This window comes from Gobio gobio, assembly GCF_949357685.1.
Source record: "Gobio gobio genome assembly, chromosome: 18".
NCBI lineage: Eukaryota > Metazoa > Chordata > Actinopteri > Cypriniformes > Gobionidae > Gobio > Gobio gobio.
This window is the reverse complement of record NC_137111.1, coordinates 24,453,564-24,477,073: the sequence shown is the minus strand read 5'-3', so window position 1 is coordinate 24,477,073 and position 23,510 is coordinate 24,453,564. Positions and strand designations below refer to the sequence as shown.

General features: G+C 36.8%; 3 protein-coding genes across 6 annotated transcripts in view; 2 read left to right on the top strand and 1 right to left on the bottom strand.

Annotated features, from left to right (window-relative positions):
• Positions 1-361: 361 nt before the first annotated feature.
• ephx5 (epoxide hydrolase 5) lies at positions 362-8,383 on the top strand. The gene is made up of 9 exons (XM_079842194.1): positions 362-575; positions 1,673-1,883; positions 2,026-2,206; positions 2,413-2,622; positions 5,903-6,032; positions 6,207-6,421; positions 6,531-6,639; positions 7,168-7,293; positions 7,446-8,383. The coding sequence occupies exons 1-9, from the start codon at positions 532-534 to the stop codon at positions 7,654-7,656; spliced, it is 1,437 nt and encodes a 478-aa protein (XP_079698320.1). The 5' UTR covers positions 362-531; the 3' UTR covers positions 7,657-8,383.
• Positions 7,700-11,802, bottom strand: mad2l1bp (MAD2L1 binding protein). The gene is made up of 3 exons (XM_079842195.1): positions 11,395-11,802; positions 10,683-10,957; positions 7,700-9,027 (listed from the first exon to the last, which is right to left on the bottom strand). Exons 1-3 carry the CDS (start codon positions 11,768-11,770, stop codon positions 8,497-8,499), a joined length of 1,182 nt encoding a protein of 393 aa, XP_079698321.1. The 5' UTR covers positions 11,771-11,802; the 3' UTR covers positions 7,700-8,496.
• Positions 11,803-13,447: 1,645 nt separating this feature from the next.
• Positions 13,448-23,510, top strand: part of macrod2 (mono-ADP ribosylhydrolase 2) — a 661,627-nt gene continuing 651,564 nt past the window's right edge. For all 4 annotated transcript variants that reach the window (XM_079842113.1, XM_079842112.1, XM_079842111.1 and 1 more), the window contains exons 1-2: positions 13,448-13,689; positions 15,742-15,846. In XM_079842113.1, coding sequence (XP_079698239.1) covers positions 13,653-13,689; positions 15,742-15,846 — 142 coding nt within the window. In that variant the 5' untranslated portion in view covers positions 13,448-13,652. The remainder of the gene's footprint in view (positions 13,690-15,741; positions 15,847-23,510) is intronic.

Below are 23,510 nucleotides of genomic sequence, written 5' to 3'. Positions count from 1 at the left end.
ATGGAATGCTAACAGCAGGTGATGGCTTGGTTAGCAATGGTTATGGAAAGTACGCTTTCCGGGTGCTGGATTACCCCCTTGGCTGCCACCTACTTGTGGTTTAGTTTCATGTTTTCTTTCAAACATTTCTTATTTGTATATTGAAAAATATTTAAAACAATCTCATAACATTTTTCAGTGTAAATTATTTAATTTGATTGGCAACAGCCTAGTGTCTTATTCTAATTTAATTTATAGATCAAATTTAAGAATATAAAATGATAGAAGCATATAGCCTTTATTTAATAAGATTATGGAAAAATTTCCAAGGTAAAAATATCAAAAATATGCAGATTTAAATGTAGTTGCTATGGCGTTTCTTGAAATAGGCGTGGCTTGTAGTCTTGCCGGACGCAGACAGACCTTTCTCTCGTTTGGGGTAAAAAACAAACCGCCCCCCTTCTTTCGTGTCTTTGCACTTTGGACGTTACTATTATTTGTCAAGTTCGCAACACAGCTTTGTCTGGAAAAGGCACGGCTACAAAACATACGATGGGTTTTGAGGACTCCATTATGCAGACAGTTGAATGCATCAAGTGAGTAAAACATGGAATGTTTTACTTAGTTTAGAAATGCTAGCGCAGTCTCATGCGGTTAAACCATTTCCGTCGGTGTGCAAACTTTCCTAGTCATTTCGAGGTCATTTCATGCACTTTACCCGATTACTGCAACTCCACCACAGATCGTCTGTATAATCATGTAGCTGAGTTTTCATTGCATGTAAAACATGTATTTGCATAGCTAGTTTGAGTTTCGTTCATTCACTTAATTGTTTTAAATAATATTCATGATATTTCCATGACTTAACGTAATTGTAACTCAAGCAAATTAATTTCTTTATTTTCATATCATTCAATATAATGTGCGTTGCCTCATGAAGAGCAGAGTACTCCTCATTGTAGACCTTAAAATACAATTTTAATAGAGTAACAAACTCATCCTGACAACACCTTACTAAATGTGGGGACAAAATCAACAGCAATGTAATGAAAACTGACAAATGGTCAAACAATGCACCCATATTAAGTATTACTGCCCCAGTGCATGGTGGGAAGAGGATAGGGCCAAATCACACCAATGGGGTCAGATTTTGGGCAGTCAGAGTTGACAGATTTCACCGAAAGTGTATGATGGACACAGATTCCAAATTATTTCCATTCCATCCATTCAGATCAAACATGTTTGATATTTTGAGCCGATTTTAGAACACATGTTGTTTTGGTTTGACATGTGTCTCCCAGCAATGAGGCGGATGTTTTTGTGTAACTTTGAAATGACTAAAGTCTGTTGTATGACGCACAGTTTTTCTCTGTAACCATGTACAAAGTCGACAAGTGTATGATACCTACCTCTTGTTTCACAGACAAGGCTTAAGATAGTCCCCAGTTGTAACTGAAAGCAACTTGCACTGACATCATCTTCTATTGTTTTGTCTGAAGGCATGCTTATAAAAGCTACTTAAATGTCCAAATTAAACAAAGGTATAATCCTGGCTTAATCTAAACCCTGTTTGTGAAAACCGGCCCAAGTGTTTTAAAATCTCTTCAGATTGGTAAATCAGGAGTGTATTCCAGCCTTAAATCTTTGGTTATTTTTTCAACATTATTTGTCAACTAACTTTCTTCACGTTTAGAGAGACCCTTGGCAACCTTGATCGGTCTAAACTACAGCTCCTAGCACTCTCTTCTGCTGGAGTTGGAACTCTTTTGTGCTACTTGGCATGGAAGCAAAGCCCCAAAACGATACCAATGGGAGACGGCTGGTGGGGAGCTGGGGAGAAGCCTTTAACTGAGGACAAAATCATTCACAGATTTGAAGTGAAGACCTCGGTGGAAGAGATAGAGGTGGGTGCACACACAACCACCTAAACATAAATAATGTTTTATTCAAGTGCGTAGTGCAAAGCAGCATCTTTTGGGTGAAGAATGGCACGTGGATCAACAGTTTCAGAATCAAATAATAGGTTTTTCACACTGTTTTCCTCAGGATCTGCACAGGCGCATTGATCAAACGCGCTTCACGGATCCACTGGAGGATTCCCGGTTTCATTATGGATTTAACTCGTCTTACCTGAAACGGGTGGTCTCTTATTGGAGACAGGAGTTTGACTGGGAGAAGCAGGTGAAGGTGATTAACCAGCATCCTCATTTCAAAACCAAAATTGAGGGTAAGCACATAACACTTTTAAAGGATATAATTTACCTGACTAGATAATAACCTGTTGTAACAAAGTATGCAATTTTCACTATATCTTTCAAGTCTCACATCATGCATTCACAAAATGTGTTTAGGTGTTTTCCAAGCTGTTCTAGATTCTAGATAGAATTGTTTGTTTCTTAGAACATTTTCGTGAAATTCTGTACTGCTTCTCAGGTATAGATGTGCATTTCGTTCATGTGAGGCCTGTTCCGAAGTCTGGACAGACAGTTCTCCCTCTCATGATGGTTCACGGCTGGCCTGGTTCCTTTTATGAGTTTTACGGGATTCTGCCCCTGCTCACTAAGACCGATTCAGATGTGGTCTTTGAGGTCATCTGTCCCTCCATTCCAGGCTACGGCTACTCTGAAGCGCCACATAAAAAAGGTAAGTCTAAAAACATGCAACGGGTATCAAGAACTAATTCTACTAGACATTAGAGTGGAACAGTGCCTGTCCCCTTTTTCAGCAGAGCTGGTTGCGGAAGTATTTTTACCATTCAGTTTTCCCATAGGGATGTTTAAAAACCAAGCCATTCAGATACGAGATGAAATGCAACACTATAAACTTTGATCTGATGCAAAAGTTTTTGAAATACAAACAAAAAGACAAAGGTACTAGACTGTGTACTTGACGGCTTTAGTAGGAAAGAACTACAATCCCATGAAGCATTGCGAACATGTATGTGTGTGTATATATATAATATTTGAAGTGTATTGAAAATTATGCATATATACAAGCATGTAGGGATGTCACTGTACCAAAATTCCAGTAGTCGGTACCAATACCATAACAATTTTTACGGTACTCGGTACCAATTTCGGTACCACAGCTAAATGTTTTATTTATTTTTATTTAACTATTTAAAAAATAATTAATTAAATGTATTAAGTTTATTATTTATGATGATAATCATTATAAGTAAATAATACATAAACATTTAAAGGCTGTATGCTGCTGTTTAAAAGTAAACATTGTTTATAAAAAAAGATAAAGTGAAAAATAATCAACCATCTAGGCATTATTATTAATTATTATTAGTAGAGACAAATTATTATTACATAGAGACATAGCTAAATCTACTGTAGGCTGCAACAGTAGCCTAATATTTTGTCAATACAATTTTTTTTTAAACCAAACTTTTATTTTGACGGGTTGCCGTGAAGACCTTGAGTGTCTGTGTTCATGATATGACAGTTTTCTCAAATGGAACGGTAAATTCTCATGAAGTGATGGTTTATACGCGTTCGTGTCCTCAAGACAGCGAGCAAGTGTCGCTCGATTGCGCGTGTGTGCGCGCACCCGCGCATCTGTGGTTACACAGAGACGCAGAACATGCAGGAGTAATATTTAAATAGTATTTTGCAGTTTAATATTCACAGACACTAGTATATATTCGGCTACAGTCTGGAGCCCTGCGCTTAGATAACACGGAAGCGACTGAATGCAGCTGCGGGTACCGAATATACTCTGGAGTCGTCGACTTGGTACCGAAGTACCGGTACTTGTGACATCACTACAAGCATGTAAGTATTTTGAGAGCTTAGTGAGATCGACTCAGATTATGTAATTTGCTGTGGGTGGAGCTAAAAAACTATTTCCACATATTTTGCTTTTTCCGACTGATTGGTGTAATTTTCATAGCATCATGGGTAATGTAGGTTTTCACCAGGAATTATGCTGTTAAACACAATTATTTAAAAAATGAGCTGAAATAATGCGGGCTTACAGTTTCAGCAGAAGCAAATACCATGAATGAACAACCTCGTACTACCTCGTACTTTCACCCTGGGATTAGGCACGTATACCCCTTTTCCACCAAGGCAGTGCTAGAGCTAATTCAGAGCCAGAGCTAGTCCCAGTTCATAGTTGGTTCGACTGAGGAGCCTTCTAAGAACCGTTTGCTTTTCCACATGCTGAGAGCCACAACAGAGCCAGGTCTTACGTCACTGTATACGTCTCATCTTTTCTCAGCAACGCTAGCGAGGCAGCGGCAGTGTTGCCAAGTCCGTGGTTTTGCCGCGGGCTGTTTTTTCATGTCCGCGGGATAAAGCGACCCCAATTATGTGATATTTAGCCCCGGGAATGCGAATTTTAGTAGGCAACCATGCCAAAAAACACATATTTTACCCCCAAATGTGATTTTTACCGGGGAAGCCCCCTGAAACGCGATTGGGCTTGTTTTGAGTAGCAATTGGGTGGGTTTTGTTGTGAAAACCTGGCAACCCTGGGCAGCGGGGAAACACAAACACACCAGGCTTGTTTGAGATGCATCGGCACTGCGCAGACCAATCCACGTATGATATATATATATATATATATATATATATATATATATATATATATATATATATATATATATATATAAAACGCATGAGTGAATCAAAAGCATAAGGAGTCATATGCTCTCGCTGGACTCGTTATCATACGGCGATCGGTCTGCACAGCGCCGCTGCGAACAAGCCTTCCATCAACAATGCAAACGTTGCGTTACTATTGATTCACATGGCTTTACGATCCTACATCGGCATCAAAACACAACAAAAACACAGCGAATCCAACGCATTCATGCAGTTCGCCTTAATTTGTATAGACGGAGATCACAAACGAGCAGCAGCTGTTAGCTCCATTAGCTGCTATTTCAAACATGGCGGATCTCAAGTTTGTGTTGGCCTTGTTGACCCCGCCCCCAGCGCCTGACATAATCGGTTCTTACTTCTAGCCCTGTTCTAGCCCAGCAATGTTTTGGTGCTACTTAAGAACCACTTTTCCTGGCTCGGAGCTGGGGCTTTGGGTGTGGAAACACAAAGAACCGATTTGAAACTAGGCTCTGGCTCCGATCTAGCTCTAGCTCTGCCTTGGTGGAAAAGGGGTAGTAGTGACCTTCAAGATCTGGAGTAGGCGCCAGCTTGTCCAGAACAACATGCTATCACTCTCCCTAAGATTCCTGTTGTTCACCTTCAATACTGATCTGTAACACAGAAGACTGCACACATACACAGATACACAGATACAGTTTCTTCAAGGTTGGAGTTGGTTGAGCTCCAGTTCTGACCTGACAGTTTCCCAAAACATACTGATAACATGTGCTTTCTCTCAGTAAGAGGTACTGTCAGTATTTACCATAATTCTTTAGTGTTTCAGTAACAGGAAATAATATAAAATTAATAAAATATAATATTAAATGAAAGACAAATCCAATCCATATTTCATCTCTGGAAGCCGGGCTAAGTGAGTAAGCACTCTTACTGCACTCCTGGCATGGCCAGACCCTCAGTCACTCCTCAGAGACCAAACACAAACTTTAGAAAACATGTATGGAGAAACAGCGGTTCTATCAATTAAGTAATATCATAACTGGAAAGAATAATTAAAAATCATGATAAATATTCATTAATGCTTTGATTATAAATTGAATTGGTGTATATGGTGTATATATATAATATTAATTTTCAGAATCCGCACCCTTGAGATTTATAAATTATTATTCAAAATCTGTTTCCCTATGGAGAAAATGAATGGAGTTTTTACTTCCAGGACCCGACTGTTACACTCTGACCTGGATAACATGTTACAGACAAACAAATGGCATACAGATAATATACATCTTTAACTAGATGGAAAATGTAGAGCAGACCTGCTATTCTTTCTATTATTTCACATGAAGGTTTTAACACTATGGAGGCTGCCCGCATCTTCCATAAGCTGATGGAAAGACTGGGGTTCACAGAGTTTTATGTGCAGGGAGGAGACTGGGGAGCCTTCATTACCAACAACATGGCCCAGATGAAGCCAGAGTAGGAGTTTCACACCCTTTACTATCCTAATCGCTGTCCTTTTTACAACATGTCATGAATTCTGTCACTATATTATTTGTCACTTTTTCAATGTTTAATTAATACAGAGCAAAACATTTTATAATAGTGTTTATTGCAAATTAAAAAGTTGCCTATTGCTCTCTTTAAAATAAGGTGTGTTCGTGGTCTGCACTTGAACATGGTCCTTGCCAGGACAGACAGCCTTGGACAGCTCCTCTCCTTAGTCATTGGTCGCTACCTGCCATTCCTGGTGGGCTTCACAAAGGAAGATGTCAGACGACTCTATCCTTACATGGAGAAGAATATATTTGACATAATGAGAGAAACTGGCTATTTACACATTCAAGCCACTAAACCGGACACAGCAGGTAATGCGTGGCACATATTATACTATGCTTTGGTGTTGTCAAATTAACACTTAATTAAGCACTTAATTTATCTAAAAATATTTTTTTGTGCATTTTGTCGTTCCTGCAGGATGTGGACTGAATGACTCTCCAGTCGGATTGGCTGCCTATATCTTGGAGAAATTCTCCTCCTGGACAGACTTGGACAACAGAGACTTGGAAGATGGAGGTTTGGAGAGGTAAAGAGATATTAATTACATACAGGTGCAGTTATTTTCACACAGATATAAATATACACTACCGTTCAAAAGTTTGGGGTCGGTAAGATGTTTTTGAAATAAATACTTTATGCTTACCAAGTGCATTTATTTGATCAAAAGCACAGTAAAAAAACACAATATTACAATTTAAAATAACTCTTTTCTATTTAGAGGTCCTTTTATTTTTTTTAAAGAGTGTCACATGATCCTTCAGAAATCATTCAATTATGCTGATTTGCTGCTCAAAATTTATTTTTTTATTATCAACATTAACGGTTGTACTGTGGAATATTTTTGTGAAAAGCTGACATTTTTTAAGATTCTTTGATTAAGAGAGTTCAAAAGAAAGCACTTGAAAATACAATAGATTTGTAACATGCCCTTACTGTAATTTTTGATCCAATTTAATCCATCCATTCAATATTGAACTTGGATGAATAACTAGCAAAATCTAAAAATAAAAGGGTTTCATTAAATTTTATTTCAGTTATTTTTGTTCCATTGTAGAAAGTTCAGTCTAGACGATCTCCTTACAAATGTCATGATCTACTGGACCACATGTTCCATCATTCCCTCAATGCGTTTCTACAAAGAGAACCTGAAGAAAGACTTCAAGACGAGGGTGGACCGAGTGTAAGTTCAGAAATCTTTATAGAAACCCGAAGTGAATACTTATCATTAAAGGATGGTCAAAATGTTTGCTATAATGTTGATTTGATTTTTCAACATAAAAAATATTGCAGCCTATTAAAAAAAAAATAAAAAAATTCCCCTTTCCCTTAAAGGACAAGTGTGTTTGTGCCCACTGGCTTGGCTGCCTTTCCTGATGAGTTACTCCACTGTCCTAGAGCCTGGGCCAGCTCACGGTTTACAGATGTGCGTTCTTTCACCTACATGAGCCGAGGCGGACACTTCGCTGCTCTTGAAGAACCCCAGCTTTTGGCTAATGACATCATTCAGTTTGTGGAGAAAGTGGAGAGCAAAGTCCACAAATAACAGCTGTATTCCAGTATCTTAAGAAAAAATAATGAAGAGTTCTGATCACTTGTTTAATGTTAGAAATGCAAGGTTTATCAGTGAACCAAATTAAGGTATGTAAAGATGTTCTGTAAAATATAATTTTGTAAAAAAAATTTTGGCATATTTTGTGCATAACTCTATAGACATTCTTTTTGCTATTAAAGTCAGTAAACATTTCTGAAGTTTCAAAAGCTGAAATCTGCTTGCTAAAGAGAAACCTGATCGCATTACAATCATCACTACACTACAATCACTAATCAGTTTGATGAACCCTGACCTTAAGATGGAATGTTCTGTTGTAAGTTAATGGAAATGCAAATAAAAGCAGACAGTACAAAGATATAGCACCAAATGGAAAGTGAAGTGTTAAATTGCATTATTTTCATTAACATACATACTGACAGACTTGAAAGCCCCAAAACACATAATTCATTTTAAGTGAATTAAAAGCATGTACATTCATCAGTTTACAGAAGCTATTATTTAGCAGATGGTTTTAATTCAAAGTGACTTAAATTGGTACAAATGGTCTTAAAGTGAGTAGCAGCCCAGGTTATTAAACTACAGAAAACCACCACGATATACTGTAAAATAATGTTAGACATAGATGGATTAGCTGATAATGTAAACATGGCATAAATAATCTGAGGTTTTAAAACATTAAAGTTGACAGAATTCCTGAATAAAGCATATAAAAATCATTAAAAAAACAAAACAATAGCCCATATACTTTCTGGCCATTCATAAAGTGATCCCTGAGAATGGAGTGAATTGTATTCCAACATTCCCTGAAATCTGTTACTCTTTATTCCCTCATCATTTACAGAATCCTTTCACAGTGACAGGGGCCTGAAACCATATATAGTCCTCCAGGTCTCTCTTACTTTTTTGTAGTTCCCCGGCAAGTGACAAATCACTTGCTATAGAGATGACTTGCCTTTTCACTTTTGTGGGAAATTTAAAATCCACCTTGGGTTTAAACCCTGTCACACCACAATCCCGGTGCCCCAGAGCCATGACCGTGGTGCTCATAAGACGCACAGACTTGGCATCCGACAACAGGTCGGCCACAAATAGTGTCCGGAAAAGCTGTCTTAGACAGCTTGAGGTCCTTAAACTGTTTTCCCCAGCCCCAATAGCCAACACTTCCATGTTGACCTCATACAGCTCGGTGGGAAGAATGGTAGACCCACCCAGCAGGAAAAGCACGCGGGGAACATGACTAAGAGAGAATAAAGCCTCGAGGTGAGCCAGCACCTCATCCAGCTCCTGCAACGTCCGCTGGCATCGGCGCCAGTCCAAGCCCCCTGATGTCTTTGCAGACCTTCGGTTCACCATGTCCTCGGTCTGTGAAAAAGATAAACACTGATTCAACAAAGTTATTTTGCTTGCCTTTATGTTTAATACAGGGTTCGTACAGATACTGTAAAATGAAATCTTTCAATGACTTTTCAAGCTCAAATGTTTTGGTTTTCAAGGGCTACAATCAGATCTTACTTATCAAATAATTTCTTTATTATCTTTCAAATTAAAAACAAAATAAAGTACAAATAAAGTGCAGCAACCACTAAAAGGATACTATGACAAATATATTACGCTCATGAATATACGATTGACCTGAAGAATGAAAGTTGTATCGTATGAACAATATCACTCTCATAGCCATGCAAAATTGCTCTATATCTAATCTATATCAGACGGGCTGCAGCATTAACTTTGCAAGAAAAGATTGTTTTAGCAATCAAATTTCACATATAATGTATTTCAATAATTCAAGCACTTTTCAAAAGGTACTTATGAAAGCATGAATGCAATGTTGTGCAAACAGCAACTCGGAATGATGTTGCATTTTGGGTATAAATGGAAAAGATAAGATGACTGAGCAATAGTTATGAAATTGAGTTAGATACTTTTGTAATCAATCAAAAAAGGTTAACGAGAAGACACACAGAGGTGAAGAGAACACGCTGCAACCTCAAGTGGAGGTGAGCCAGACAAACACTTCATTGAAGAAGAGGAAGACTAGTCATGGACAGAGGAAGGACATCCGACTTAGTAAGCAAGAGATAGAGACTGATACGCCTACAGCAGGAATATTGGATCATACAGGACATTGATGAATTGATGACTAATATGGAAGTGGACTTTCCCATAAAGTAGTATAAAGGGGCGCTTAACAGCATCTCCAATATTGTTGGTTAGAGTTTGACTAGAGTTTTTAGCTTAAAGTAGTTCACTTTAAAATTAAAGTTACCCCATGATTTACTCACCCTCAAGCCATCCTAGGTGTATATGACTTCCTTCTTTCTGATTAACCCAAATTAGAGTAATATTAATAAATATCCTGACGCTTCCCAACTTTATAATGGCAGTGACGGGGGTTCATAGAGTTTAAAGCTCAAAAAAGTGCACCCATCCATTATAAAAGTACTCCACATGGCTCTGGGGGTTAAGGCCTTCTGAAACGAATCGATGGTGTTTTGTAAGAAAAATATCCATATTTAAAACTTTAATCGCAGCTTCCGGCAGACCGCCTTCCATATTCAGCTTTAAAAAAAAAAAACGTAACTGGTGCGACACATCACTAAAACGTAGCGGGAGCGTTTTGAACTGCAAGAGGCGTTACACTTTCTGCGCAAGTTGAATAAATCATGGAGTAATTTTCATTTTAAAGTGAACTACTCCTTTAAGCTGATTTAAGTTTTTTTTTATTTTATTTTGCATTAACTTCTTTGTATTGTAACCAATAAAATAAGTATTTTTATTGGTACTATTGCCGTCTGTGAGACTTTACTTAGAACTACAAACTGAACCTCAAAAAAGAACCACCACAAGGGAGTCTTCTATGTCATTCCTGAAGGACGCCAACCTGCTGGCTGGTGAGTACTTTATGGATTAGGCTAGATTTTACTAACCTTACCCTAACTGAATAATCATATGGTTAAAGGTGTAAGAAGAAAGGACAAACCAACTAACAACACATATGAGGCCTTCTGTAATACCTGAGTGGTATTATGCTGCTGTTTCTGGAGGAACACCATTTGGTCATATGTCATGGGAATCTGTTGCCGCTGGTAAAGGACACACTTCAGAAGCTCGCAAACTAATCTACAGCAAGCGTCCTGGGTGATGTGCCCAGGGAAGACGACATTCACTTGTCCTTCCTCTCTCGCTCTTCTGAATATTTCCTCATCTTCATCAACATGGTGTGCAGACATTTCACTAGATTCCCTCCGACTGCCAGAAGAACTGGCCAAAGCATGGGTCTGCTGGCAACCTTGAAATAAGACATTTACATGACATTATTAACTTAACTAAAAGAAAATTAGAAGAATTTCAGAGATTTGATCTGTTTAGTCTAAGGCGAATACTAGAATAGACAGACATAAGGGATCAATGACGCAACACATTTTTTGTCCAAATATAGGAATTGTTATTAAAAAACATTTTAACTATCACAATTATATACATTTTGTTTAGGTCATATGACAAGACTAATTCATGATATTTGCAAAGTAATAATAAATAAGCAAAAACACACATGAACTGATGTCGGTATATATTTATATACTTTTTTGAATCCTTCTCATTTGTAATCATCTTATTATTTATAAATGCCTCTTATTTAACTGACGGTGTTTGATTTTCTATCAGTTAAGTTATGTGAAGCATACACCGGAACATGTGAAGCATTAACCGTTTGCCGCTACTTACCTAACGTTACATCATGATCGTCATCTCTATGTTCTGTTCTTGCATGTGTGGGGCTACTTCTATTTTCTTTGTCCTCTGATGGGTTAAAAGACTCCACACAAACCCTGTCTCTGTCAGTCTCACCAATGTTGTCCAGCAGGCACATATTTTCCACCTGAGAACGAGGGGAGGATTCAGGATCATCGACATGGCACAAAATGTTCCTTTCCGTTTCTTCGTCAGATGAAACCTTTGTTTCTTCTTCGTGAGATGTGCATTGATTTGTGTGAATACGTTTTTCATTGTAGCTGTTGTTAGAAGTTTCGTTGGTGTTGCTGTGTTTGGTGACAGTCATGTTTGCACACTCAAACGCTCTCCTCCTCGATCCCTCTTCCATTTCTACTGTGTTTGAATTTACCCACTGGGCACGGCATCATGGGAAACACAGGAAGCGGAAATCACGGGAAATGTAATAAGAGTCTCGTTCTTTTTTATATATTTTTTTTATTTCACATTTTTATATTAAAAATGTTTCTATTAAAATGTTATTGGCAGAGCCAAATTCTAAAAATTATATTGATCTATTTTCTGTATGTCCCTGTAAATGTTTAGTTTTCTCTACGGGTTTCAAATAAGCGGTTCATTGACGCCCTCTGCAGGTTGACTTTTTCAAACAATCCTGTCAGGACCATTAGGTTATTTGACAGTAATGTAGTTTTTTTTATTGTAGTTTAAATTTTTTTTTGCATCTAGCAACATTATGTATTCTAGCCAGGAGTCCCGAACAGACTAACGTTACATTGTGGGACTTTATAGACTTTTATGTGACTAAATCATGTCTTGTCGAATAAACCTTTTTATCAATCAAATATTTACAGAGAATATGAACATGTTTTGTGTATTTTTGGAATATGCTAAGGCATTATCACCCTATGGCAAAATAAGATTTCTTGTTGACACAATTTCTTCCAACAAGACATGCAGCACACATTTTGAGCACTCAATAGTTATAAAAGAATTACACTTCTTTATAGTCAGTTACTACCTTAATAAACGGATTCTGAATGTTTCCTTATTATATCTAAAGTCATTGAACACGCTCCTCACGAGAACAGATCAATGTGTCTCATTGTATGCATTTGGGTTAAAGGCATTTGTTCAAATTCAACAAACATGTAGCTACAGAACGCAACATTTACAACCAGTTAATCGCCAATATCATTCGATTTATTACTAGATAGAGCTATGGGAACCTAAATTAGACCCAAAATAATGTTTCATCTTGTGCAGTGGAAGCAATAATTGACCCAAATGTTACAAAGTATGTTTGTATGGATTTCAAAAGTTCCAATAATTATACAAGTTAGATTACAAGTTTGTTAAAGCATGTAACTTACACCAGTCGCTAAAACGCCAACGAAACAGAAGTTGCGTTCACCAGGGGAGGTAACCATAGCAACAGTATCCCGCTCGCACGTTTTCCATTGCCATCGATTTCTGGCGGTACGCTGATAAAGGATGGCAAGTACTGGAATTTGTTTCACTTTATCAGACTAGACAGACAGACAGACAGGCAGACAGACAGACAGACAGACAGACAGACAGACAGACAGACAGACAGACAGACAGACAGACAGACAGACAGACAGACAGACAGACAGACAGACAGACAGACAGACAGACAGACAGACAGACAGATAGATAGATAGATAGATAGATAGATAGATAGATAGATAGATAGATAGATAGATAGATAGATAGATAGATAGATAGATAGATATAATATTTTATAAGTTAAATCTGGGGGGAAAGTGAGTTGATAAAGTTGCACATCACTATACAATTGTGTATCAAATATGTTCTACATCCCTGCATTACTACCACGCACGGCGCTCCAGTCTTTTAAAGCTCTTTTACTCGCTCCCCACGGTTGCTACCCTACCAGCCCTACAACGCTTTGACGCTCAACCTAGCGCACGTCAAGCGTATGCGCATTTTATCTGACTGCCGCATGAAACAATCCAATCACAACCCCACTTCCGCGTACGAATCGACCAATCGCCGAGCGCCATTTTCCACGCAGCCTCCACGGGTAGCGCTAAGATAGGTTGCGTCCCTGCACAGTCTCCCCACCAACTACAATTTGACAGTTTCTCAGGTGAGGCGTCACGCTACCGGAGCTCTTTCACTTTCTCTTGAGTTTCAGCGTGCATATCACTGTGAGCCTGGGGTTGTTTAACTCAAAAACCATTTACCAAAAGCCCTCACACCACGGCACCATGAGCAAAAAGAAAAAGGAGTGGAGAGCGGAGAAAGGTAAGGCTCTTTTGGACTCTGGTCGTGTCTCTTCCGTTTAAAGACAGTATTCATAACTGTAGTGTCAGTCTAGGTTTTGACATCCAACCGGTTGTACATGCGGTCACGTCACGTACGTGGCGGGAGAAATGTCTTCTTATACACGCTCTGCCCCTTGAATCAACAGCATGGACAGATGCACACCTTCAGATGCAGGTGGAGCATCAGTACATGATGCTGTGATCAAGGCCCTCATATGTCCAGCGTTAAATTATGTTTAAATGCAAATAAAATTCACGAATTAGTGTTTATTCTTTGTTTAAATGAACTGGCACGTGCGTTTGCTTGCTGCAGCCAGTGAAACACCGTATGATAACAAAATATCCAACAAGATGCATTCCATGAACCATTGTACCTATGACACTTTTTCTGCCCTTGATCAAGACGCCAAATGACTGTATGACTGACTCTGTGTACTGTAAGTCAGTTTATAAAATGCACAAGTTGAATTACAAATTAGAAGGGCTGTTTATGGTATAAAACAGTATCATGCAGGCATGCACTTTGCAGTGGCTCAGTCCAGGATATCCACCTTCATAAGTAGTTTAGTTCTACAACTATCGCCTACATTTTTACTTTCCAAACTGAACTCTGGTAGTATGTTTGGAGGTTCTGCACTGTCTATGCCGGTTTGATACATTAATATTTTAGCTTGATTTGATGTCAGTGCCTTAATGATTATGTTACACCAGACACTTTATCATTGGAACTTTAATTATCATTAGGTAATGACATCATTCGATTCATTTATAATAATTTTAAGTGCACAAGCACTGCCTTTCCTATCTTGACAAAAATCACTCACGGTGTGACCTGAAGTTCACGACAGCATCACAGAACGGAACAGTGTTTTCCGATTGTGTCATATGAAGTTGTAAGAGTGTAAATCATTAGGTTGACAGTGGTGCTACTTTACACACATTAATGGTATCGTTAATCAGATGCATAATAATATGATATATTATATATGATGAGAGCTGTTGAATTGTGGCCTAGTGTAATACAGTGGATTGTAGTGAACGAACATAAAATGTTTCCTTTATAATATCTTTTTTTGGTGATTTGATGAAATTAATCAGTGCTGTTGTCATGTACTATTTTAAAATACACATTGTGCTCATAAAGTAGCCCTTGTGAAAGTTATCTTCATACGTGTAGCAATAGGGAGTGCTGAAGGATAAAAACAGAAAAAATAAATTAATAAAGATGGTTGGTTATGTACATGTTAACTTCTTATCTTGCCATATAATAAATAGTAAAGCCATTACAATTTACTTTATTGAACCGATGTCTAGAAACACCAAATGTCTTTATTGAAATGCATTGCTTCAAGTAAAAAAGCATTATTAAACAGTTTTTGGAAACATTTATTTATAATAACAACAAGAAACAAAAAAAAGAAGCATTTTCTCAATTTTAACTCTTTGAAATACAAATATTTAACTCTTTCTCACTTTGAAATACAGAATTATGGTAAATAAATTTGCTGCCACATTTTTTTTTATTACTGTCCATTCTATGAAAACACCTTTACATGTTATTTAGTACAGTACTGGAGAAACAAAAGTGAAACTGAAATTGTAGGAACAAAGTTGTCAACTTGTGGATGGAGAATGAAAAGAGAAACTAGGATATAGATTGTAATCAGAAACCAACTGTGTAAACTTAAGTCTACTGCAATGAAATCAAATTCTTGTCACTTAAATATATGGAAATTTTAAAAATATTTTGTCCATGAATGCTAGATAGAACTGATCACACTCAGTTTGGTTGCATGTCAGGCCTGCAGCTGTATGCTGAACAGTGTACCCTCATTAGCCTGTCACTGCCTTCTCACACATACTTACATGGCTGCCACAATTACCACACCAAAGAGTACCACTCTGACACGATGCATAGAGCTAGTCGCAGATGTTCCTTTATGAACCCCTCTGATTCAAACTGATTAGCTTTGCTTCACAAGACATAATCTTGTCTATATACTTTGACAGTAATGTTTCTTCTGTTCCACAGAGCGCTTACTCAATCTTGGTCTTGAGGATAGGCGCAAAGATTACCGGGGAAACTATGTGGAATTGGACAAGATACCCACCTGGGCAAATCATGACAATAATACAGGTAAATTCCAAAGCCTTTCTGACGTATCTGTTTTTGACCACTAGCAGATGGAGTGGGGGTGCTTGGGAAAGCTGTTTGAAAATGATTTGTGGTTTGTTTTGATGCTAGTGGTGCAGAACACACTTTACAATTAAGTAGCCCACAAGCTTCAACAATAGTTAATTGAATACACTACCATTTAAATAAATAAATTAACAACTGACCCCAAACTTTTTAAGACATTTAATGCTTTTATTCAGCAAGGATCCATTAAACTGATCAAAAGTAACAGTGAAGACAGTTATATTGTTACAAAAGATTTATATTTCAAATAAGTGCTGTTCTTTTGATGTTTGTTATAATCTAAGGATTCTGAAAAGAATTTATCACAGTTTACACAAAATTATAAAGCAGTTTTTTTAACTATTGATAAATGATAATAAATGTTTCTTGAGCATCATATCAGCCTTTTAGAATGATTTCTGTAGGGTCATGTGACACTATGCTGTATGTAATGATGTTGAAAATTTAGCTGGCCATTACATGACTTTATTCAATTTATTTTAAATGTTAATATTATTTCACAATATTAATGTGTTTTTTTTTTTTACTGTGTTTTGATCAACAATGTGCAGCTTTATTGGTGAACATACGAGACTTGTTTCAAAAAATCTTTTCAACTATAGTGTGTCTTTTCTATTGTATAGCTTTTTCTATTGTATGGAAGTTGCAAAGTCATTCTGGAAGATGGTACTGGTTGTTTCATGTCCTTCTCTGCCAGCAGACATGATAGTCACTCTGCATGCAAGTGACTTGCTGCCCTTTTAAACGAAAAGGACACATGGATCAGTGTGACCCTGACAGCTCAGATATCATTGCTTATTTATGGATAAACCTTCCAACATTTTGAAAAGGTGTCAGCCACAATCCCTTTCATAGCATTTGGTTGTGCAGGATTGCTAATGCTAAGATAGTTGAGCTACTCTGAATCTAAGCTTATTTTTTTAATAGATTTACATATAGCAAATACATGTGATAAATAGAACAGAAAGACATAGATGGTGTTAAAGTTTTTCAATGTAGCTTTAATGCTGTTATGCACCCCCCCCCCCCCCCCCCCCACACACACACACACAATTATCTGGTCACTAAAACCCACATAGAGAAGTCTTAGAATATCAAGCATCTGAAACTATTGTTTCCTGTTTTGAGACCAGAGGTATGTTGCATAACATAGATTGGTCTACAAAAGACTAACTCTTAAAGGGATGTTCACCATAGAAAGAAAATTAAGTCATTTACTCACCACGGTGATGTTCTAATTCCATATGTCCTTTCTTTTATGGACCACAAAAGGAGAATTTGTAAAATAAAAAAATGTCCCGCTCACGCTTGTCCATATAATGGCAGTGAATAGCAATCAGAATCAAACTTTTAAAAAAACATACAACAAACATTTTTTGTTAAATAATACATTACATTTTGATTTATTTTTCACCAAACCCCGTCGTATACACCCAGAACACTTGGAAGATATGGCATGGGATCATTCTGTGAAACTTCTTCAACTTAAAAAAAGTGCTGGTCACTATTCACTGCCATTATATGAATGAGCACTACTGGGACATTAAAAAAATAAATAAATACAATGCTCCTTTTGTGGCTTTAAAGGGTTAGTTCACTCAAAAATGAAAACACCCTTTAAGGCCACAAAAGAAGAATTTTTAAAAATGTCCTCTGACCCGACATATGATGTAGGATCAGGATGTAGGAGTAGCGTAGACTTGGGTGAGAGTAGACGCCTCTCAGTTCAAACAAATAGGACTGGGCAACAAACTCAAGCTCATCTTCTCATTTCTCTTTAAAAATTCTCATTTTAGACCAGGATATTTTGTAATATAACTCTGATTGTATTCGTCTGAAAGATGAAAATCATATACAACTAGGATGGCTTGAGAGAGTAAATAATGGGATAATTTTCATTAATGGGTAAACTAACCCTTAACATAATGGCTGTGTTTATGCAACTGGCCCCAGAAGATCAGGTATTATTTTACAGGGGATGTTCACCCAGAAAAGTAAATTGACATTTACTTACTCTCGTGCCTAAACCTAACTAGTTTTGTGAAACAACAGAGAGAACGGCATCAGCACTGGTAATATAATTTAGTCTTGCTGTTTTTAAATGAAGACAACTGTGTGTTGAGCTTCAGGATGTATGGAATGCCAAAATTAAAAATAAATAAATGCATAAATAAATATACAAATAAAAATGTAAAAAAGCACAAATAAATAAATAAATAAATAAATAAATAAATATACATAGAAAAGCAAAAAAACTAAAATAAATAATTATTTATACATTTATTTCCTTATTTATGTATATATATATTTTTTCCACATTTATTTTTTTATTTCCACATTTATTTATTTATACATTTATTTATTTCACATAATCTTATAACCCGTGATATAAGACTTTAGCCATATACCTATCCAAGTCATTCATCACAGACAGCATCAACGTCAGTAGGCTATACTTATTGTATTTCGGCCACACCACAAGGTGTCACTGTGGCCCCAACGCTTCGCCCTCGTCTACTCTGAGCTCGATTGCTATGTCTGAGGTAAACCACGCCCTCCTCATTACCCTACGGACAAAGAAATGTAGAAATAAATAAATGTGGAAATAAATAAAAATAGAAATGAATAAATAAGTGTGGAAAAAAATATATACTTAAGGAAATGTATAAATAATTATTTATTTTAGTTTTTTTGCTTTTCTATGTATATTTATTTATTTATTTTTGCTTTTTTAACATTTCTTTGTATATTTCTTTATTTCTTTATTTTTAATTTTGACAGACTTCGCATTCCATACGGATGCGACACTGAACACTGAACTGAACATATACATTTGCGGCAGTTCATACATCTCGTACAGAGATACGAGCAACACATGAAGCAACCAGCATGAATGGAGTTTGCACATGCATCACCGTCATTGTGATGTGTATGTGAAATGTTTAATGGGCCTTCATATAGACTAGATATCTCCGTAATACACCATTAAAATGTTCTCAAAGCTAATCACAACAAATAGCAGAACCTAACTGTTGTGAGCGCACCTAAGTGAGCTGCATGCTTTCATTGATTTGCGTAATTTAAATCTCACAATTATCATATTTATAGGTCCTAACTTGTAAAAAAACAAGCTTTGTTACTATGATGAATGATTCGCTCAAAATGTAGATCTGTATGTGCGATGTACTTAATCTGAATTAACAGGTTTAATTTACAATTAACAGTTCCTTTGTTTTTGTTTTTTACTGTATCCTAGGGGTTTCTTAATTTTAGACTAGTTGACCTGCACACATATGCAACCTCTCCCCAGGTTGGCAAAAAAAGCATCTCAAAATGCATCAGATTGATGCTTTAAAATATGGAATATTTAAAATTTTCTTACGGGGGAGCATGCCCCCAGACCCCCCTAGAGGAGTAATATCCTTCTCACCTTTTTCACCCCTGACCCGTTTTCATGCCTGTAAGTTGCACAACAATGGATGTTTTTAGGCGTTATTATTATTATTTATATTACTATTATTTTGTTTTATAGGTTGTAGGTTTACTTTTAGGTTGTACTATGTCTTACCTTTTTAAAGTAATTTGAAATGCATTTTTATATTTTTATATATGATTTGTTTTGTATATATTTGTATTTGCATTTTGAATATAATATGGCTATTGAATGCACTCAATTGGATTTTTTTTTTTACAGATATTAATGTATGCAATTTCAGCAGTAAAGCTTAACATTTTTCTAAAAACGAATCAAATTGTAATATACGTGTCTTATGTTCTCAGTACTCTTATATTTAGTACTGCTCTTCAATAAATAAAAAGTTATTCTTATCCGATTAATCGATGGAATAATCGGTAGAATACTCGATTACTAAAATAATCGCTAGCTGCAGCCCTAGTACAGTAGCCTTTTATAGTGCTATGTTTGCATTTTAGGGGTTAAACAAAGCGTAGTTGATCCCTGGTCTGTATATATAAATAAAATAAAAACATACATACATACATACACACATATATATATATGTATGTATGTATGTATGTGTGTATATATATATATATATATATATATATATATATATATATATATATATATATATATATATATATATATATATATATATATATATATATATATATATATATATTTTACTATTGGTCAGTTTACACTACTTCCCCTCCAAACTCATGCCATTTTACGGTGTTCTTCTGGATGGGATGCTCAAAAAGTTGAGACCGTTTGATGGTATATTGTTCTACACTCTTTTGGTGGGAATCAACCTACAAATAATCTGAGCTTTGTTTAACATATTTATGCAGTTTAAATCCATTCTGTACAATTCTATCACTTTTTGTCTAAAATCAGCTGTGAAAATCATCAGATTCTGCCTGAGCCTATTATTTCCTAAAAAGTGCCCCTTTAAATAATGGATGTTTTTTTTAAAGAAATACTAAAAAAATCTGTCAAAGTCCTCAGGCCATTTTCATCTTAGTTCTGTAGTGAGAGAATGTCGGAAATGCTAAATGGAACACTTCCGTTGCCTTGGATGAGGTTTGTTCATCGCACATCCTGTGTGTGCTCCACCAAATGGCTATGCCCCATGCCAGCAGACCTGTAGATGAACTGACAGGAGCAGGTCCTTTCACATACTAATCGAAGAGGGCCATCTGTAGGATGCGCTTTATGCAATTATTCAAATAAGCGTAATGAACACTGCTTCTTTTAGCTTGCAAATGTTCATGTATTTTTTTTGTTGCATATAATTTTTCTTCAGCCTTTATGGCATTAAATAGAGCTGACTGACTGGCCAATGCCAGCAGTTTGAGGCCTGATGGTTTGGATGCTCTTTTTGTTGGATTGCTATCTGTTCTGTTAACCCATATGCATAGTGTTACATGCCAGTGCTTTAACCAGCCAGATCTGATTTCATTGCTTTTTCTACTCCGTTCTGGGAGCTTGTACAAAGCTACTTGAAAAGGGGATGTATTTGTAGATTTATATACTAACAAAATATATTTACAAATGTGTTAAAATGTGCAGTGTTCTTTCAGGTTTGGCATTTGATGCCAAAAGGAAGAATGGAGATTATAGAGTCAAAAAGCATTAAACAAAACTATCTTGGAAAGTGCATGAGATGTATGCTTATTAAATAGTGTATGTACAGGCGTTGGACAATGAAACTAAAACGTGTTTTTTTTCCCTCCCAAACCAGTTCAATGGAAACTATGCTCTGCAGCTAATTCTTAAGATTTTATTGGTTATGTTAATCACAGTATTGTTTGCCTACACAAAACACTGATTCCTAAACCTACCTGTCACTGTAACCTTAAATTGAGTCCAGAGAAAATCATTTTTTTTTTTTCTGAAATCCAGAGAAATCAGCATTTTTAAGCAGGACACGGACCGTGTCCGTGCGTCGCTTGTCAATAACGTCATATCCGCACTACCCTTGAATTCCGTAGAAATCATGGAAACACCAAAGACACTTTAATATATTATGTGTTTTATTAGACAGGTGAGCAACTGTTTGGATACATTTAAATTAGTTAAAAGAACACTCCACTTTTTTTTTTTTAACTTTTAGCATGGCTTAGCATAGATCATTGAATCTGATTAGACCGTTAGCATCTTGCTCAAAAATTACCAAAGAGTTTCAATATTTTTCCAATTTAAAACTTGACACTTCTGTAGTTACATCGTGTACTAAGACCAACGAAAAATGAAAAGTTGTGATTTTTCTAGGCCGATATGGCTAGGAACTATACTCTCATTCCTGTGTAATAATGAAGAAACTTTGCTGTACCATGGGTGCAGCGGCACAATGATATTACGCAGTGCCTGAAAATAGGCTAACTTCCGTAAACATATAACCAACGTGACAAACTGCTTGCACAGAGAGCGTGCTGGGGACTTTTTTCAGGTGCTGCGAAATATAATTGCGCCACTGCACCCATGGTACGGCAGCGAAGTTCCTTGATTATTACGCAGGAATGAGAGTACAGTTCTTAGCCACAACAGCCACAGAGCGAACACACAAAGTAATATTAAAACATACATTTCACCACACTCTTTAGATTAGATTAGATTAGATTAGATTAGATTCAACTTTATTGTCATTACACAAGTACAAGTACAAGGCAACGAAATGCAGTTTAGGTCTAACCAGAAGTGCAATAGCAGCAAGTGCAGGATATACAACGTTTGCATAAGTGCAGGACATGGATATGTACTGAGTATATATAAATATATAGTAGTGTAGTGGTTGACCGATATATCGCCACGGACGATATTTGGCTTCATAAGCAGTGTTTCAGAACAAGCTGTTCTCAGATTCTCTGCAGTGTGACATCACACTGCAAAGGCCTGCCCACAAGGTTTGACTGACACTGCCATTTTAACACAGGAGAGATGTATATGCTACGCCCTCTTCTAAAGACAGGGTGGGGATATGCAGCTCATTTACATTTAAAGCAGTACACACCAAAACAGCGCTTTTTATAAACAGGCCTCAAAATGACATTTTCAACACGTTATAATAAATGATATGTGGGGTATTTTGGGCTGAAACTTCAGACACATTTTGGGGACACCCAAGACCAATATGACATCTTGTAAAAAGGGGCATAATAGGTGCCCTTTAATACATTTGCTCATCCATGAACATGATTTCTGCCTGGCTGTGGAGCTGAAGACAACAACTCCCATGATCCCACGCTCATTCATAGTATCATTAAGCTACACCTTTGTTATGAATAAGTGACCTCTAGTGGCGAAAACCTACATACTGTGCCTTTTAAAGGGGTGATGAATTGAGAAATCAACTTTCATTTGAGTCTTTGATATATAAAATCTCACCGTGATATAAGAATATCCTGTAAGTTTCGGAGCTGAAAACTTCCTTGTTAGTCAAAGAGAAGCTTTTATTGACACCAGGCCCAGAAAACGAGAGATCTCAGAATATGTGGACCATTGACGTCATAGAATGCAGAAGCGCCGCCTCAAGCCTGCCCACTGACTCGTGGAGCTAAACGGGTCGCGCTACCGAGCAATAAACATGCCAGTTCCAGCTCACGTGTGTAACACATTGCACATTTGTTCGCTTTATTTCACTGCGGAATCGACTGTAAACAAGATACAGGTCTAGACTGGATTTGCAGACATATTGAGATTAAAACACAATACTGTGCCTTCTATATTGGATCCGACAGGAATGGTGAATAACGTTATGGGCCAAAACGTATCACCGGCCTGCCGACAGGCTATATTAACTCCCTCGATCGGCTCGCTTTTTTTCTTATCAGTGCCAAAAGAGACGCAAATAACTGTTTTTTTTTTTTTATCATTCAGGCAAGTGTTATACATCATTATAATCTGTTAAGTTTAAATTTTTTGTGTACACTCACAATAAAAACAAAATGTTTTGCTTTTTGCAAATTAAAAAAAACAAACATGATGCGCGATCTGCAGCCTCTCAAAGACGTTCATTCAGATAGTCTTCAGAAAAGGAACTCTAGCTTCGTGAATACAGGGAGTGCAGAATTATTAGGCACGTTGATTTTCTGATCATATTTTTTTTCCAGGCACATTTGACCAATTCCAAACCACA

Bases quoted from the DNA above. Each gene is read 5' to 3' on its own strand.
- mad2l1bp (XM_079842195.1), bottom strand. From the start codon at position 11,770: ATGGAAGAGGGATCGAGGAGGAGAGCGTTTGAGTGTGCAAACATGACT. The intron at 10,958-11,394 runs GTAAGTAGCGGC...TCTTATTTCAAG, and splicing joins CGATCATGATGTAACGTTAG to GTTGCCAGCAGACCCATGCT. The intron at 9,028-10,682 runs GTATTACAGAAG...TCTTTTTCACAG, and splicing joins AGCAGCATAATACCACTCAG to ACCGAGGACATGGTGAACCG.
- ephx5 (XM_079842194.1), top strand. From the start codon at position 532: ATGGGTTTTGAGGACTCCATTATGCAGACAGTTGAATGCATCAA. The intron at 576-1,672 runs GTGAGTAAAACA...CTTCACGTTTAG, and splicing joins CAGACAGTTGAATGCATCAA to AGAGACCCTTGGCAACCTTG. The intron at 7,294-7,445 runs GTAAGTTCAGAA...TTTCCCTTAAAG, and splicing joins AAGACGAGGGTGGACCGAGT to GACAAGTGTGTTTGTGCCCA.